Source organism: Ilyonectria robusta (genome assembly GCF_021365365.1).
Source record: "Ilyonectria robusta strain PMI_751 chromosome Unknown BGZ61scaffold_2, whole genome shotgun sequence".
In the NCBI taxonomy this organism is placed as follows: domain Eukaryota; kingdom Fungi; phylum Ascomycota; class Sordariomycetes; order Hypocreales; family Nectriaceae; genus Ilyonectria; species Ilyonectria robusta.
The window spans coordinates 1005950-1018846 of NW_025764436.1; the positions used below are offsets into that span (position 1 = coordinate 1005950).

Sequence of the window (12897 nt, forward strand, 5' to 3'; positions counted from 1 at the left end):
AAGTTCCTGCGCCAATCTACACCCAGGACGCGACCTCCACCACATCCACATCCACATCCACCATGGCCGAACAGTTGAGATACGACGGCCAGGTTGTCGTCGTCACCGGAGCCGGCGGCGGTCTCGGTAGAGCATATGCCACCTTCTTCGGCTCACGCGGAGCCAGCGTCGTCGTCAACGACCTCGGCGGCTCCTTCAAGGGCGAGGGCAACTCAACAAAGGTCAGATAGCTCCAATCGGCATGAAACAATTCGAATCCCCGCTAACTCTTCGTCATCACAGGCCGCCGATGTCGTCGTCAACGAGATCAAGGCTGCTGGCGGCAAGGCTGTCGCAAACTACGACTCGGTCGAGAACGGCGAGCGCATCATCGACACCGCCATCAAGGCCTTCGGTCGCATCGATGTCCTCATCAACAACGCCGGCATCCTGCGGGACATCAGCTTCAAGAACATCAAGGACGAGGACTGGGACCTGATTATCAAGGTCCACGTCAAGGGCTCCTACAAGTGCGCCAGGGCCGCCTGGCCTCACTTCCGAAAGCAAAAGTACGGCCGTGTCATCAACACCGCGTCCGCCGCCGGTCTGTTTGGCAGCTTCGGCCAGACCAACTACTCCGCCGCCAAGCTTGCCCTGGTCGGCTTCACCGAGACCCTCGCCAAGGAGGGCGCAAAGTACAACATTCTGTGCAACGTCGTTGCTCCCATTGGTATGCAGACTGTACTGTCGCGATGATGATCCAGGCTAACAATTGAACAGCCGCCAGCAGAATGACCGAGACCATCATGCCTCCGGATGTCCTCAAGGCCCTCCAGCCCGACTGGGTTGTCCCCCTGGTTGCCGTCTTGGTTCACAAGAGCAACACCGAGACCGGCAGCATCTTTGAGGCTGGCGGTGGCCACATGGCCAAGCTCCGATGGGAGCGATCTAACGGTCTCCTCCTGAAGGCCGATGATTCTTACACCCCCGGTGCCGTCCTCAAGCAGTGGAGCAAGGTCACCGACTTCTCCAACCCCCAATATCCCACTGGCCCCAACGACTTCCTTACCCTCCTCGAGGACTCGATGAAGATGAGCCCCAGCGACCGTGGCGAGACTCTAGACTTTACCGGCCGCGTTGCGCTAGTGACTGGTGGTGGTGCCGGTATTGGTCGCGCCTATGCTCTGGCCTTTGCCAAGTACGGTGCGTCCATTGTCGTCAACGATCTCGCCAACCCCGATACCGTGGTCGAGGAGATTAAGAAGCTCGGTGGCAAGGCCGTCGGCGTCAAGGCCTCAGCCGAGGATGGCGAGGCTGTTGTCAAGGCTGCCATTGATGCATTCGGCCGTGTCGACATCGTCGTCAACAATGCCGGTATCCTCCGAGACAAGGCTTTCACCAACATGGACGATAACCTGTGGGACCCTGTGATGAACGTCCACCTCCGAGGTACCTACAAGGTCACCAAGGCCGCCTGGCCCTATTTCCTCAAGCAAAAGTACGGCCGTGTCCTCAACACGACCTCCACCAGTGGCATCTATGGCAACTTTGGCCAGGCCAACTACTCTGCGGCAGTAAGTAAAACCCTGGAATACTCAGACTTTAACTAACAATGACAGAAATGCGGTATTCTCGGATTCTCGCGTGCTCTTGCGCTTGAGGGCAAGAAGTATGGCATTTACGTCAACACGATTGCCCCCAACGCCGGTACTGCTATGACCGCCACCATCCTGCCCGAGGAGATGGTTCAGGCCTTCAAGCCCGATTACATTGCGCCTCTGGTCCTCGCTCTCTGCAGCGACAAGTGCCCCGATCCTACCGGCGGTCTCTACGAGGTCGGCAGTGGCTGGGTTGGCAAGACCCGATGGCAGCGCACTGGCGGCCATGGATTCCCTGTCGACGTGCCTCTCGTTCCCGAGGAGGTCGTCAAGGCCTGGGGCGACATTACCACTTTCGACGGCCGTGTCGACAACCCTTCCACGTCCCAGGACGGCCTGGACAAGATTATGGCCAACATGGCGAACCGCAAGTCCAAGGTCAGTTCTTAACAATGTCTTAGCAGCTTTTTGTGAGGTTTAACTAACCGCGAGTAGGCTGAGGCACCTGCTCCCAGTGAGCATCTCGCCATTATCAACGAAACCCTTAAGAAGGAGGGCAACCCTACCGAGTTCAAGTACGAGGAGCGCGATGCTATCCTCTACAACCTGGGTATTGGTGCTAAGCGTACCCAATTGAAGTACACCTTGTAAGTCACTTGGCCCTCTGAGGCGAACCTTGTTAACACATCACAGCGAGGGTGCCGATGACTTCCAGGTCATTCCCACGTTCGGTGTGATTCCTCCCTTTAACACCGAGATGCCGTTTGATTTCGGCAACATCGTGCCCAACTTCTCACCCATGATGCTTCTTCACGGTGAGCAGTATCTCGAGGTCCGAAAGTTCCCTATCCCCACCAGCGCGAACCTCGTCTCTCGGGGGCGTCTCCTTGAGGTTGTCGACAAGGGCAAGGCCGCCATCGCCAAGAGTGGCGTCACTACTGTCGACGCTGAGACTGGCGAGGAGATCTTCTACAACGAGTCGACCGTCTTCCTCCGTGGTTGCGGTGGCTTTGGCGGTCCCAGCCGAGGCAAGGATCGCGGCGCTGCCACTGCCGCTAACAAGCCTCCCGCCCGTCACCCCGACGTCGTCGTCGAAGAGGCCACTTCCGATGACCAGGCCGCCATTTACCGATTGAGCGGTGATTACAAGTAAGCCTTCTGACATGGAGAGACCAAGAATCCAAGACTGACAATTGTATAGCCCTCTCCACATCGACCCCGAGTTCGCCAAGGTCGGCGGCTTCAAGGCCCCTATCCTCCACGGCCTCTGCAGCTTTGGCTTTGCCGGCAAGGCCGTCTACGAGCGGTTCGGCGCCTTCAAGAACATCAAGGTCCGCTTCGCCGGCGTTGTCATTCCCGGCCAGACTCTCGTCACCGAGATGTGGCGCGACGGCAACAAGATTACCTTCCAGACCAAGGTCAAGGAGACGGGCAAGCTTGCCATTGCCGGCGCGGCCGCCGAGCTGGTTGGCGAGTCCAAGAGCAAGATTTGAGAGGGCATGTTGTGGAGTTATAAACGTTAAGCCATGTACACTAACGTCTGTATTGTATTCGATTCGTTACCAATGTCCTATTCCCTAATCTCTTGTGAATGTGGTGTGGAGATTGACCTCGTCTCTACCATAAACCCGCTTAGACGCCCTTATTCCCAGTATGCAAATCCAATTTCGCCCACCGCGAGGCTCGCCCATCTGTACGCCAGTAACCCTAGATAAAAATAGTTTCCACAATGACATCGAACAGTTCAGAAAGCGCAGGGATTCTGCCGCTGACCAGTATGCGCTCCACGCTGACATCGCCCCTCTGCGCCGCAACGCCCGTCTCCAAAAAGGCCCGTTCTGTGCCCGACAGCTCGCGGTTCTCCATGTCCTTCCACTTGCGCTCAGCTTCCTCGCGCGCCGCCTGGAGAACCTCTTCGGTGTCCTCCGACTCCCAGAGGTTGCACCGCTCGCACTCGGTGCAAGGCGTCGGGTCGCCGTCGGGCCGAAAGTGATCGCAGAAGTGCCGGTAGCCCTCGTCGCTGAGGTCAGCTCGGCACACATAGCACATTTTGTAACCGCATGGGCACGTAAGCTTGTTGCAGCCTGCGTTCTTGACAAAGGATGTGTTGCAGCGGGGGCAGACACGCTTAATGGCCATGCTCATGGCTTGCTCGACTTGTGTTCGGAGAGCGACCAGGGAGGATTCGTTGCATACGTGGATGTCGTGCCAAGACTTTGTGCAAGAGAGGCATGATACCCGCTTGCACTCGGGGCTTTGACAGGTGAATTTCAGTCCGCGGCGACGTCGTCGGTGGCGGGTGAGGGCTCCGCTCCATTCCATAGATATATAGTCGCCAAATGATTGCCTCGTGCTCAGGAGCAGGCAGATAATAGAGGATATGAAAACAATCGGGAAGACAAACGGAAGGGTTCCGATGCAGAGCATGAGGAAGAATAGGTTGTATATGCTAGTAGCGTTGATCCGAAGAGTTGCTTCGTGTGAGGGCGTGTACATGTCGTCGATTTCCGCGTAGTCGCAGAACGGACACCGAACGAGCGGTAGCTTCGAGGCGAGGAGACTGTGTTCTGCAAGCCGTCGGTCCAGCTTGTGTAGAATCTCAGCGCCCATCTTTTCCTCCTCCATCGCGCGGCGGATGTGCTCAGCGGGGATGTGGCCAGGGCACCCATCACCGTCCACAGACAAGCACTTGAGAGTTCCCGTCTCGGGGTTGATGCTGCTGTTCCAGCCCTGGCCGAAGATGGCTTCCTTGATAGAGTGCTGCACGCAGCGAAAGCAGATCATGTGGCCGTCCCGGTTGCAGTGCGTGAACTCCTCAAAGGCCGCCGAGATGAAGCAACACACACACTCGTGCGTGGCCTCTGCTTCTTCTGCCTCCTCGTTGTTGAGCAAAAACGCCAACCCTCGATCCTTTGTTTCCCTCTGTTCTCGATCTCGTTCCTTCAGGGGCACCACCAGCGTTTTGTACAGTTCACGGTCTAGCTCAGGGCTACCCGTCGCGCGGATCGTCGGTATGATGGACCCACGGCCGGTCGACCGCCATGATACCAGTGGGTGGTTCTCTGCCTCGCCCGTAGCGATGGGCTTTCGTCGGAAGAAGAGGGAGGATATCGTAAAACGCCATGATTTCGAGGACAGCGTCACAAGGGTTCGTCGAGCTTCGAGGTAGGAATAGTTGAATTCCGCGAGCACGGCGTTGATGGTCGATCGTGACAGGCCCTTGAACTCGTGCCACGCCAGCGTCTGGACCGCCTTCTTGTACTCCTTGCTCCGGAAGACCTCTGTCTTGGGCACCGCCTCTCCCTGCGCGTCCTTGTCGACCCTCCACCGCCCCTTGACCCAAGTGGCGCGGTTCTTCAGCAGCGCATCGGCGACCAGCGCGAGACGCGACTCGCCATCGAAGTTGGACAGCAGCTCGCGGAAGACCTCGATCTGGATGTCGGGGAAGATGGCGGCGAGCGCCTCGAGGCTGCTGTTCAGCTCGCGGAGGTCGGGTCGTTCGGGCGGGACGCAGGGCAGCTGCGCCTCTTCGTGGATATACTCTGGCAGCAGGACGCTCTCGACGCTCGCCTTAGACTTCAGAGACGGAGCTCTATCGCCGGAGGTGCGGAGCCCGGGAAATACCATCGCAGATGTTCATCCTCGCGCATGTGAGGCGACGTAGTTGGTAGGTTGCGTGTGTCAGATTAAGTTTAGGCCCTCCACGGCAGATGCGTAGAGGGGTAGTGGGCGCACACAGCACACGTCACCTCCAGAGGAAGGCGTAAAGCCAAGTCGCCAAATCGGGACCAAGACAACTGGCTGGTTGACGTTTGTTATAAGAGTAATTCGAGAATAAATATTTAGGGTCAAGTATTATGCTAAACCATGTTTTGGTGTTCAACCATCACTGACAAGTTATTGGTGACTCAACTCTCCTCACAGTCCGCAGGCAGCTCACATTTAGACAGCGTTGCGACAAGGCCTAATTACGTCACCTCATCCCCAACTAGATTCTCATTTGTTTGTTCTCGTAGTGTAGAGGAAATAAATTTTAGGGTATGAAGATTTAGGTTCTCTCAATAAAAAGTGACGTTGGTCACACGAACGTCATGTCCAGGTCGGACAGGATAGCTCACAACGGTATATCCACGGTTGCTGGGCCTCAGGAAGACGGTGAGGGATGGATGCCCTTACCTACCTACCCAGATAGCCCGGATATAAAGACACTGGAGGACAAAAATAGAGATCTCCTCTGACCTTTGTGCAGTGGAAACGTCCAAAAATGATGGGGCCTGGCCGGGGATTGAACCCGGGACCTGGCACATTTTCTCTGAGAGAATGGGGATGTGTTCCCGAAGCGCCAATCACTTGAAGCATGTTAGGATTGAACCCTGGAGATCGTTCATTTGGTGCAACTTACTACCACTAGACCACCAGGCCGGATGTTGTTGGGAGGGGACTCAATATTGAACATTAAATGGCGCGGCATTCCAGGTATAGTCGGGGCAGTGCAAAGTGGGGTTCTCCAGTGCCCTTTGTTCTAATTACGTATGGAATAGCCCCACCAGACTCACCCTAAGCCCTGTAAGCGCAGGCTTACAGTGGTTTACTCCTGTCGCTACAGCGCCTTCTGGGGCTCCTCGGCGACCACCCTGAGGAATTAGAACATCACCGGCACCCAGATTTCAGAGCTCGGTCTACAGCCTCTTTCTTAGGTCCTAAATAAAATAAAATAAGTAAGTTAAATAAATAAATAAATATTGTGCCAAGGCATAAGCAATTATTTGTCGCTCAAGTTTATTCTTTAAAGCGAGGGAAAAGATCAGGAACAACACCCAAAACGTCCACCTCCCACCTTCCTACAGCCGGATCTATCACGGTACCCCTCTTAGGGTCGACCAGCTCGGCCGGTCAGGGCCCTGGCCAAGAGATTCAATTATGGCGCAACCAGTTTGGGTAAACATTCAAAAGGAAGAAAATCATCTCATCGGGTGCTTTATCTGGTCGGTTGCTGAGGTTGATGTTGGCAAGACATCCAGAATCGACAGTGTTGTCTCGACTGTTGTAAATGGTGCGGACTGGGAATCGACGGCGAGGTGACAATAGGTAATAAAATCTAAGAAAATTTAGGGGAAAATCTGATCTTTGAATCGACTGACAATCTGACAGCGGCGTAAATCACTAACAATCTGGGGAAAAACTCTAAAATAAAGTTATTGTAGAATAAATATAAAAAATTACTCTTATAAGCTTATTAGGATAATAGATAATTATCAGCAGGATTGAGATATGAAGTTATATATGTAAGTAGTAATAGGTGTGTGTGTGAATAGCATACTCATGCTTAATGCTATGCCTCTGGGTGGTCCATCCTCTCGCGAGAACGACTATCTATGAAAGTGCTACTACAGGATAACCACGCTGTCTCGATTTAGAAAACGAACTCGTGGGCCGTCTACTTGATCTCAAAAAATGACTTCGTGTTTTAACTGCTATGCTCGTATTATTGAATAGTAAATGCGGTAAGATATAAATGCTATCAATCACATTCTGTGCAATGGTACTCAAGATGAACTGGCATGTCGCCGTATCCATCTCTGCGTCTGGATTACGACAAAAGAAAATCAGCCTGAGTATTTCTTAATACCAGCCAGGCCCAGCTTGATACACAGCAACAATATGGCCATCTTGGGATTTTGGGTATTAAATGACGGCCATACCCTACGACCGAACCGCGTCTTCCCTGCCATCAAGCCAGCTTGTACAGTGAATGCAACGCGCAGCCTGTTCTACGTCAGCATACGGCTCGAAGTATATCTTTGTTTGCATACCTTCTCATTGATTCTTTGTCTGCAGTACTTGCACTTCTTTGTGTGCTTGATAATTGGATCATGCGACACCATGGTGTAAAAGTGCGCCAGTCCGTAGAGTGCGAATCCAAGCATGCAAAAAGATATCACATGGTTGATAAATGACCTGTCACCGTCAGAACTGAAATGTAATTCTTTATGAAGCGTTTGGTATTCACCCGTACGCCATGACGACTGCGCCGTCATCTTGGGCCTGATGAAGCGTGTTGTACCCAGTGGTGGTATTGAAGTTGGGTCCCTTTTGTAGCACGGCAAACTTCTCCTCCATATTCTTGTTGATGGGCAAGATAACGGAGATGGGCGGCATCAGCACATCGCTGACAAAAGACTTGACCAAGTCGGTGAAGGCGGCCGCGAGACTGCGATGTCAGTCAGAATTACCCACGATAGCATCAGTCATGACGTACATGAGACCAAAGGCAATCTGCAAAATGTTTCCCTGAAAGGCAAAGTCGATAAATCCATCCCAGAAGCGCTTCACCTTTCGCTGGCCCCTATCCAGGAGCGAGTCGGACTCGCTGGAGCCGCTCTCCTCGTCGGGAAGCGCACCGGGCATGGTGCGGTAGTTTGGTTCGGGGCGTGTTGGTCTTCCAAAGGCCCGCAGCAGCGTGGCGCGAGAACTCGACCACATGAATTTTTGAGAAGCGTAGTTAGGATGTTTTTGAGATGCTTGTTTTTAGGATCCTTGGGCGTAGTTTGTCGCGGGAGTGGGATGCCTGCACCGTTAAGTTACATCCCATGTAAGCGCATCTGGCGACCCTGGTCACAGCTATGACGCAACTGGCGCCGTTGTTGGCTTGGTGCGCTGCCAGACGCTGTCACGCTGCGGAAGAATGCAGCGGCGATCGTCTTGTGACCATTCCAAATGTGGAAGTACGGAAGACGAAAATGATTATGAAGGTAACGGCACTTGATGTATTTTATTTCAATAAGCTTGGAGGAGAAGCGACACAGCCTGAGCGTAGATGATAGTACTGAGTAGACGACTGTAAATGCATGCGGCGCCTGAGCGGCACTGAGCGTGTTTGTACAAGACCCGACACAAAACAACGATATGTCAACGAAATGCGATCTGCGCCCGCATCACGCCTAACCGCCACCGACATATTTTCTCTGGATTGGACGCAGTCTCGCGTTGTAATTGCCAGCAGGCTCTGGCATGGGCCAAGGACTGAAACTCAGCTGCAAAGCTGAGAGTGAATGATAATGTGGCGTGCCGGGATCGAATATGACTAGCAACCAGGGAAACCTTCGGGACCGCGTTGGAACGTTGTTGATGGGCCGCTGTTACAGCTGCAGTGCAGCCGCTAGGGTAACAGCTAGGCAGGTTGTTGTATTGTATAAATGGCTAGGTACTTAAGTTATTTAGCATTTATTAGACTCATGTATGGTTGCTGTAAGGGGGTATTAAAAAGTAACCCAAGGCTGGTCACCGCTGACCATGTCATTGTGAAGGTCAGTAAGATACTCCAACAGGGGGCCCTCGACGAAGTCTTCGTCTGCCTCACTGGCAGTGTCGGAGTATTCGCCGTCTTCGCCGTCTTCAGTGTCCACACCCATGTATGAATCGCCGTCTGCATCATGGCCCTTTGACTGAGCTTCACTCCGGGCCACCTCAGTTTTCGCGGTGTCCAGCAAGCCATCGCCCTCCACAAGATGATCGATGATGTCGCCCATGGGAATTCTTAGCAAAGGGTCAAGATTTCGTAACCCGACCACCGCAGAGTTCATATCTTCGATCAAATGGCGCAGCCACTCACTCGAAACTCCGGCCATGCGGGCATGCTTCTGCCGCTGTCGATGAGGCGTGTTTGCGACTGCTGGGTCGTCGATGGTCTCTGACAGCTCTCTTGGAATTTGGGTCTGCCAGGTTGACGGGGTTTCCGCACAGCCTTCCTATACAATGTGGAAGTCTTTTGTCGCATGCCGTATGTTGGCTGAGGTTCAGCTGTGGTGATAGTGTAGTCCAAATTCCCTGTCCTATTTAGGTCTTGGATCCTTCATCCTTATGTTGATGATATTGTCGAGTTTCTGGTTGAGTGAATGTGCAGGGGCGAAGATGATCGAGGGTGAATAATGGCGTTCGTGATCGGTTTCGGTTTATACTATCGTCTGACCTTTCCGGTTGATACGCCCCTCGACTTGCTACGTCTACATGGTGGCCCACGGCTCCCCAAACCTAGCCAGCGTCATCATAAAATCTTGCAGCCATAATTCGTGGTTGAATAAAGCTCTTGTGTCGACACAACAACCACCGGGAAGATGGCGTGAATTTTGTTTCCTGAAAAATCGCTTGTTGAACATGGCATTCTTCCATTCCGTGGCCGATGAAAATCCAAAGGTGAGGCTCTCACAGTTCTGTGCCGGTTGAATCAGGAAGACGTCGGGGAGAGGCATCAGCGAATGCGATTCGGAGTCGTGAGCAAAGGAACCATCATCAGCATCTTCTGGAACTACCCATTCAAAGTAGTTCATGCCGTCTCGAATGGCAAGGAACCGTGAGTTGTTCTGGGTTTTGTTACTTTTTAGAATGTAACAGAGCAAGGAGCCCCAAGCCACCCGGCTCCCCTGGGTATAACTCTCCATTGTACTTCCAGTACGCAGGCGAAGGAACCGGGGCAGCTGGTGCGAGTGGCACGCTCAGCGGCGTATTAGGAGCCGATACCTGGGCCGTAGGATGGGTGCAGGCTGGCTGTGCCTTTATGCCAGTCTCTAGGATCTGCGGTAGTATATTGGACGTATCCGCCATCTTGAAGAGCCGGAGTCTTTCCATGGCCGCAGTTAAAGCCGCATGTTTCTCAGTGACCGACAAATGCCTGTGGTCTCTGACCGGCCCCTTCTGGGGCGTCTTGCCGCTTGGCTGATGGGACGTCCGGTACAGGTACGGGTTCTCCTCGCCGTCTCCGCCCTCGCATAGGTCCATACGCACCGCAGTCCTCTCTGCTTGCTCGAACTCCTCCATCCTGCCGACGTCAGAGAGCTCGTACCCGTTGAACCCTTATTCCCGCTAGTCATACCGGGCGTCGGCTAGAAACCCCGGACATATCTGCTGCGGGCGTTAGCACATCTTGTCCCTCTTTATGCCCGTCGTGTACGCACGCCGTGTTGCTTCTCGAGTCGTCGGATGTGCTTCCGGATGTGCCTGCGAAGGTCCTGTATCCATGCCCGCACCTACAGGGTCAGTACTTGGATAGCTGGATCCTCAGGGAGGCTCACCATCGGCCGATCTTTTTCCTTCACTTCTCCCATGTGGAGTCGCGCGGGTTGGATTGCGGCCTGGTGGATGTCCTCGCATCTTATCCACTCTTCAGTACAGTCGTATTCGCCATCTTCTCCTTGGGCGCATCGCATACACTGCTCGTCTATGTGTTTTACACATGTCAGTCTGCGCGTATTGTGCCGTCTGCACCTCTAGGAACTGCAGTTGGGTACTCTGCACATCGGCTAGGCAGAGCGATGATATCCTCACGTTAGGGCTAGGGTTAGGCACGTCCCGTAATACTGAGGGGTCCAAGAACTTCGGGGAATCTCTTCCACATTCTCTCACACCAGGGATAAGTCCAGAAGCTCCCTCGACCTTGCCCTCGCTGCTATACTTGATGAAATGTTTCAGGTTTTAGTCTTGAAGATTCCCAATCCAAACCTGAGTTGCAGTCAGGCTGCCAAGTGATGTGGCATTCTGAATTTCTTGTCGAGTGCGATACACTCGCGCAACAATCGGCTTTCCGAGGACGCCACTCGGCGTACCTCTTTCACACCTTGTCGTTGAGGGTAGCCTTTCCGACAATACTTCGTCGTAGGACCCGGCAAATGGACGAGAGGCAAATAGAAGAAGGGCAAATGGAAGAGTGGCACATGGAAGAGTGGTAACATAGGATAGGGTGTTGGTGACTTACCGGAGGCGCTGCCAAGTCTCCTTGTACAGTCTTGGGCCGTCGCATATAATATAAGCCGTCGCTACACTACTCATTAGCGCAGTCTTTATTCCGCTTTTGCTGTAACCGGGAATGCGATATGGGCGGTGGACGTGCTCTGCCGAGCAGGCATTCATACATTAGACCGGGTTGGATGGATGCTGTGCCCCCGTGATGATCGTGCGGAAGAAATCCGGTGATAGTATAGAAGAAACTCAGTGATAGTATATATAAAATCTGGTAGTAGGGTTGACGGTGAAAGAGGGAAGCGTAATTCTCAGATGCCCAGAGATGATATTTATACCCAGAACTCAATAACGGAGGTGTTGAAAACATTCACTGTTTGCAGGCTTGTTTGTCAAACAATCGTTCTCCGGCGGATGAAGAATAGAGTAGCAAACCATCACACTTGCATTAAGGGGTGAGTATGTGACTCATGAAGGTTCCATGGGGCATCGATGTTTCCGGTATGCAGGGCATTGCAAGCCGAAGAGTTTACGAAGCGTGTTTGCTGAAGGAAGTCCCAAGAATTCAGTAACATCTGGAACGATTGCCCTCGTCAATGGGTAGGAAGATGTTTGGTGGAAGAGCTGAGGGACTGATTCTCCTCTAGGACAGCAGTCCCAGAGGGCTATATGTACTGGAACAGCTCCAGTCCTTCCATCAAATACACGGTCGCGTGGCCCAATGGCAAGGCGTCTGACTACGAATCAGGAGATCGTGGGTTCGAGCCCCACCGTGACCTTCGCAATATTCTTTTTTGCTTTTCGTCGCTTTTTATTCCTATCTGTATAGGTGGTTTTATATTTTTGCCTCACGCTAGTATCCTCCTTGAATATATTCTGAGTCAATAAACTGAAATTGTATTATTTTTTTTTTATTTTTATTACTTTTAGAAAATATAAATTTATTATATTTAAATATTATATAAGTTTAAATTATATATTAAAAATATATTTAAGCTAATTATTAAATTATTTTAGAAAATTTATAATAAGAAAAGTAAATAAAATAAAATAATAAAAAGCTAGAAAAAAAGATATATTATAATTAAATACATATATATTATAAAGTAGAACCCTAAAATTCCTGCAATAAGACGCAACTCGCACCAAAAAAAGAAGCCTTGGACCAGTTCTTTAAACTGACAAAAGATAAGGTCACGGTGGGGCTCGAACCCACGATCTCCTGATTCGTAGTCAGACGCCTTGCCATTGGGCCACGCGACCGTTGCTGTTGATTGAAAGAAGTGCTCGTATTTTCCATTCTACAGTGGGCGTCACCTACCGAATTCTCGGCTCCCATTCCAGATACCCTCACAACAGATCTACAAGAGAGATATTACGTTAGATTAATCAATTGAATTCTCAACACACATTTCTTGTTCTTCATATTTACTCTTCCCCATAAATTGAGGGTTTTGACAAACTTCAGCATGTGAGTCTGCTTGAATACTCTTGGACCATAAACGTGGGGGGAACTGGTGTTTCGCATCGCAATCTTCAACCAGGTATACAAACATCATTAAGTACTGTAAGCATGATGTACCCAGTG

General features: G+C 52.0%; 4 protein-coding genes and 2 non-coding genes across 6 annotated transcripts; 2 read left to right on the top strand and 4 right to left on the bottom strand.

Moving 5' to 3' along the window:
- Positions 1-62: 62 nt before the first annotated feature.
- On the top strand, positions 63-3070 carry BGZ61DRAFT_340507 (uncharacterized protein; the record flags this gene model as incomplete). Its single annotated transcript, XM_046239314.1, has 7 exons — positions 63-221; positions 283-709; positions 760-1553; positions 1599-2015; positions 2073-2224; positions 2271-2726; positions 2779-3070. The coding sequence occupies 7 exons, from the start codon at positions 63-65 to the stop codon at positions 3068-3070; spliced, it is 2697 nt and encodes an 898-aa protein (XP_046110482.1).
- A 46-nt stretch (positions 3071-3116) lies between these two features.
- Positions 3117-5375, bottom strand: BGZ61DRAFT_440720 (uncharacterized protein). Its single transcript, XM_046244515.1, has one exon. It carries the CDS (start codon positions 5202-5204, stop codon positions 3285-3287), a length of 1920 nt encoding a protein of 639 aa, XP_046110483.1. The 5' UTR covers positions 5205-5375; the 3' UTR covers positions 3117-3284.
- A 1676-nt stretch (positions 5376-7051) lies between these two features.
- BGZ61DRAFT_440722 (large-conductance mechanosensitive channel) lies at positions 7052-8129 on the bottom strand. The gene is made up of 4 exons (XM_046244516.1): positions 7837-8129; positions 7588-7788; positions 7391-7535; positions 7052-7343 (listed from the first exon to the last, which is right to left on the bottom strand). Exons 1-4 carry the CDS (start codon positions 8058-8060, stop codon positions 7281-7283), a joined length of 633 nt encoding a protein of 210 aa, XP_046110484.1. The 5' UTR covers positions 8061-8129; the 3' UTR covers positions 7052-7280.
- A 1451-nt stretch (positions 8130-9580) lies between these two features.
- Positions 9581-10903, bottom strand: BGZ61DRAFT_583622 (uncharacterized protein; the record flags this gene model as incomplete). The annotated part of the gene is made up of 5 exons (XM_046256329.1): positions 10646-10903; positions 10529-10600; positions 10447-10475; positions 10009-10392; positions 9581-9950 (listed from the first exon to the last, which is right to left on the bottom strand). Exons 1-5 carry the CDS (start codon positions 10778-10780, stop codon positions 9581-9583), a joined length of 990 nt encoding a protein of 329 aa, XP_046110485.1. The 5' UTR covers positions 10781-10903.
- Positions 10904-12016: 1113 nt separating this feature from the next.
- BGZ61DRAFT_t30 lies at positions 12017-12088 on the top strand. Its single transcript has one exon. It is a non-coding gene; the product is annotated as a tRNA-Arg (tRNA).
- A 412-nt stretch (positions 12089-12500) lies between these two features.
- BGZ61DRAFT_t44 lies at positions 12501-12572 on the bottom strand. Its single transcript has one exon. It is a non-coding gene; the product is annotated as a tRNA-Arg (tRNA).
- Positions 12573-12897: the final 325 nt, after the last annotated feature.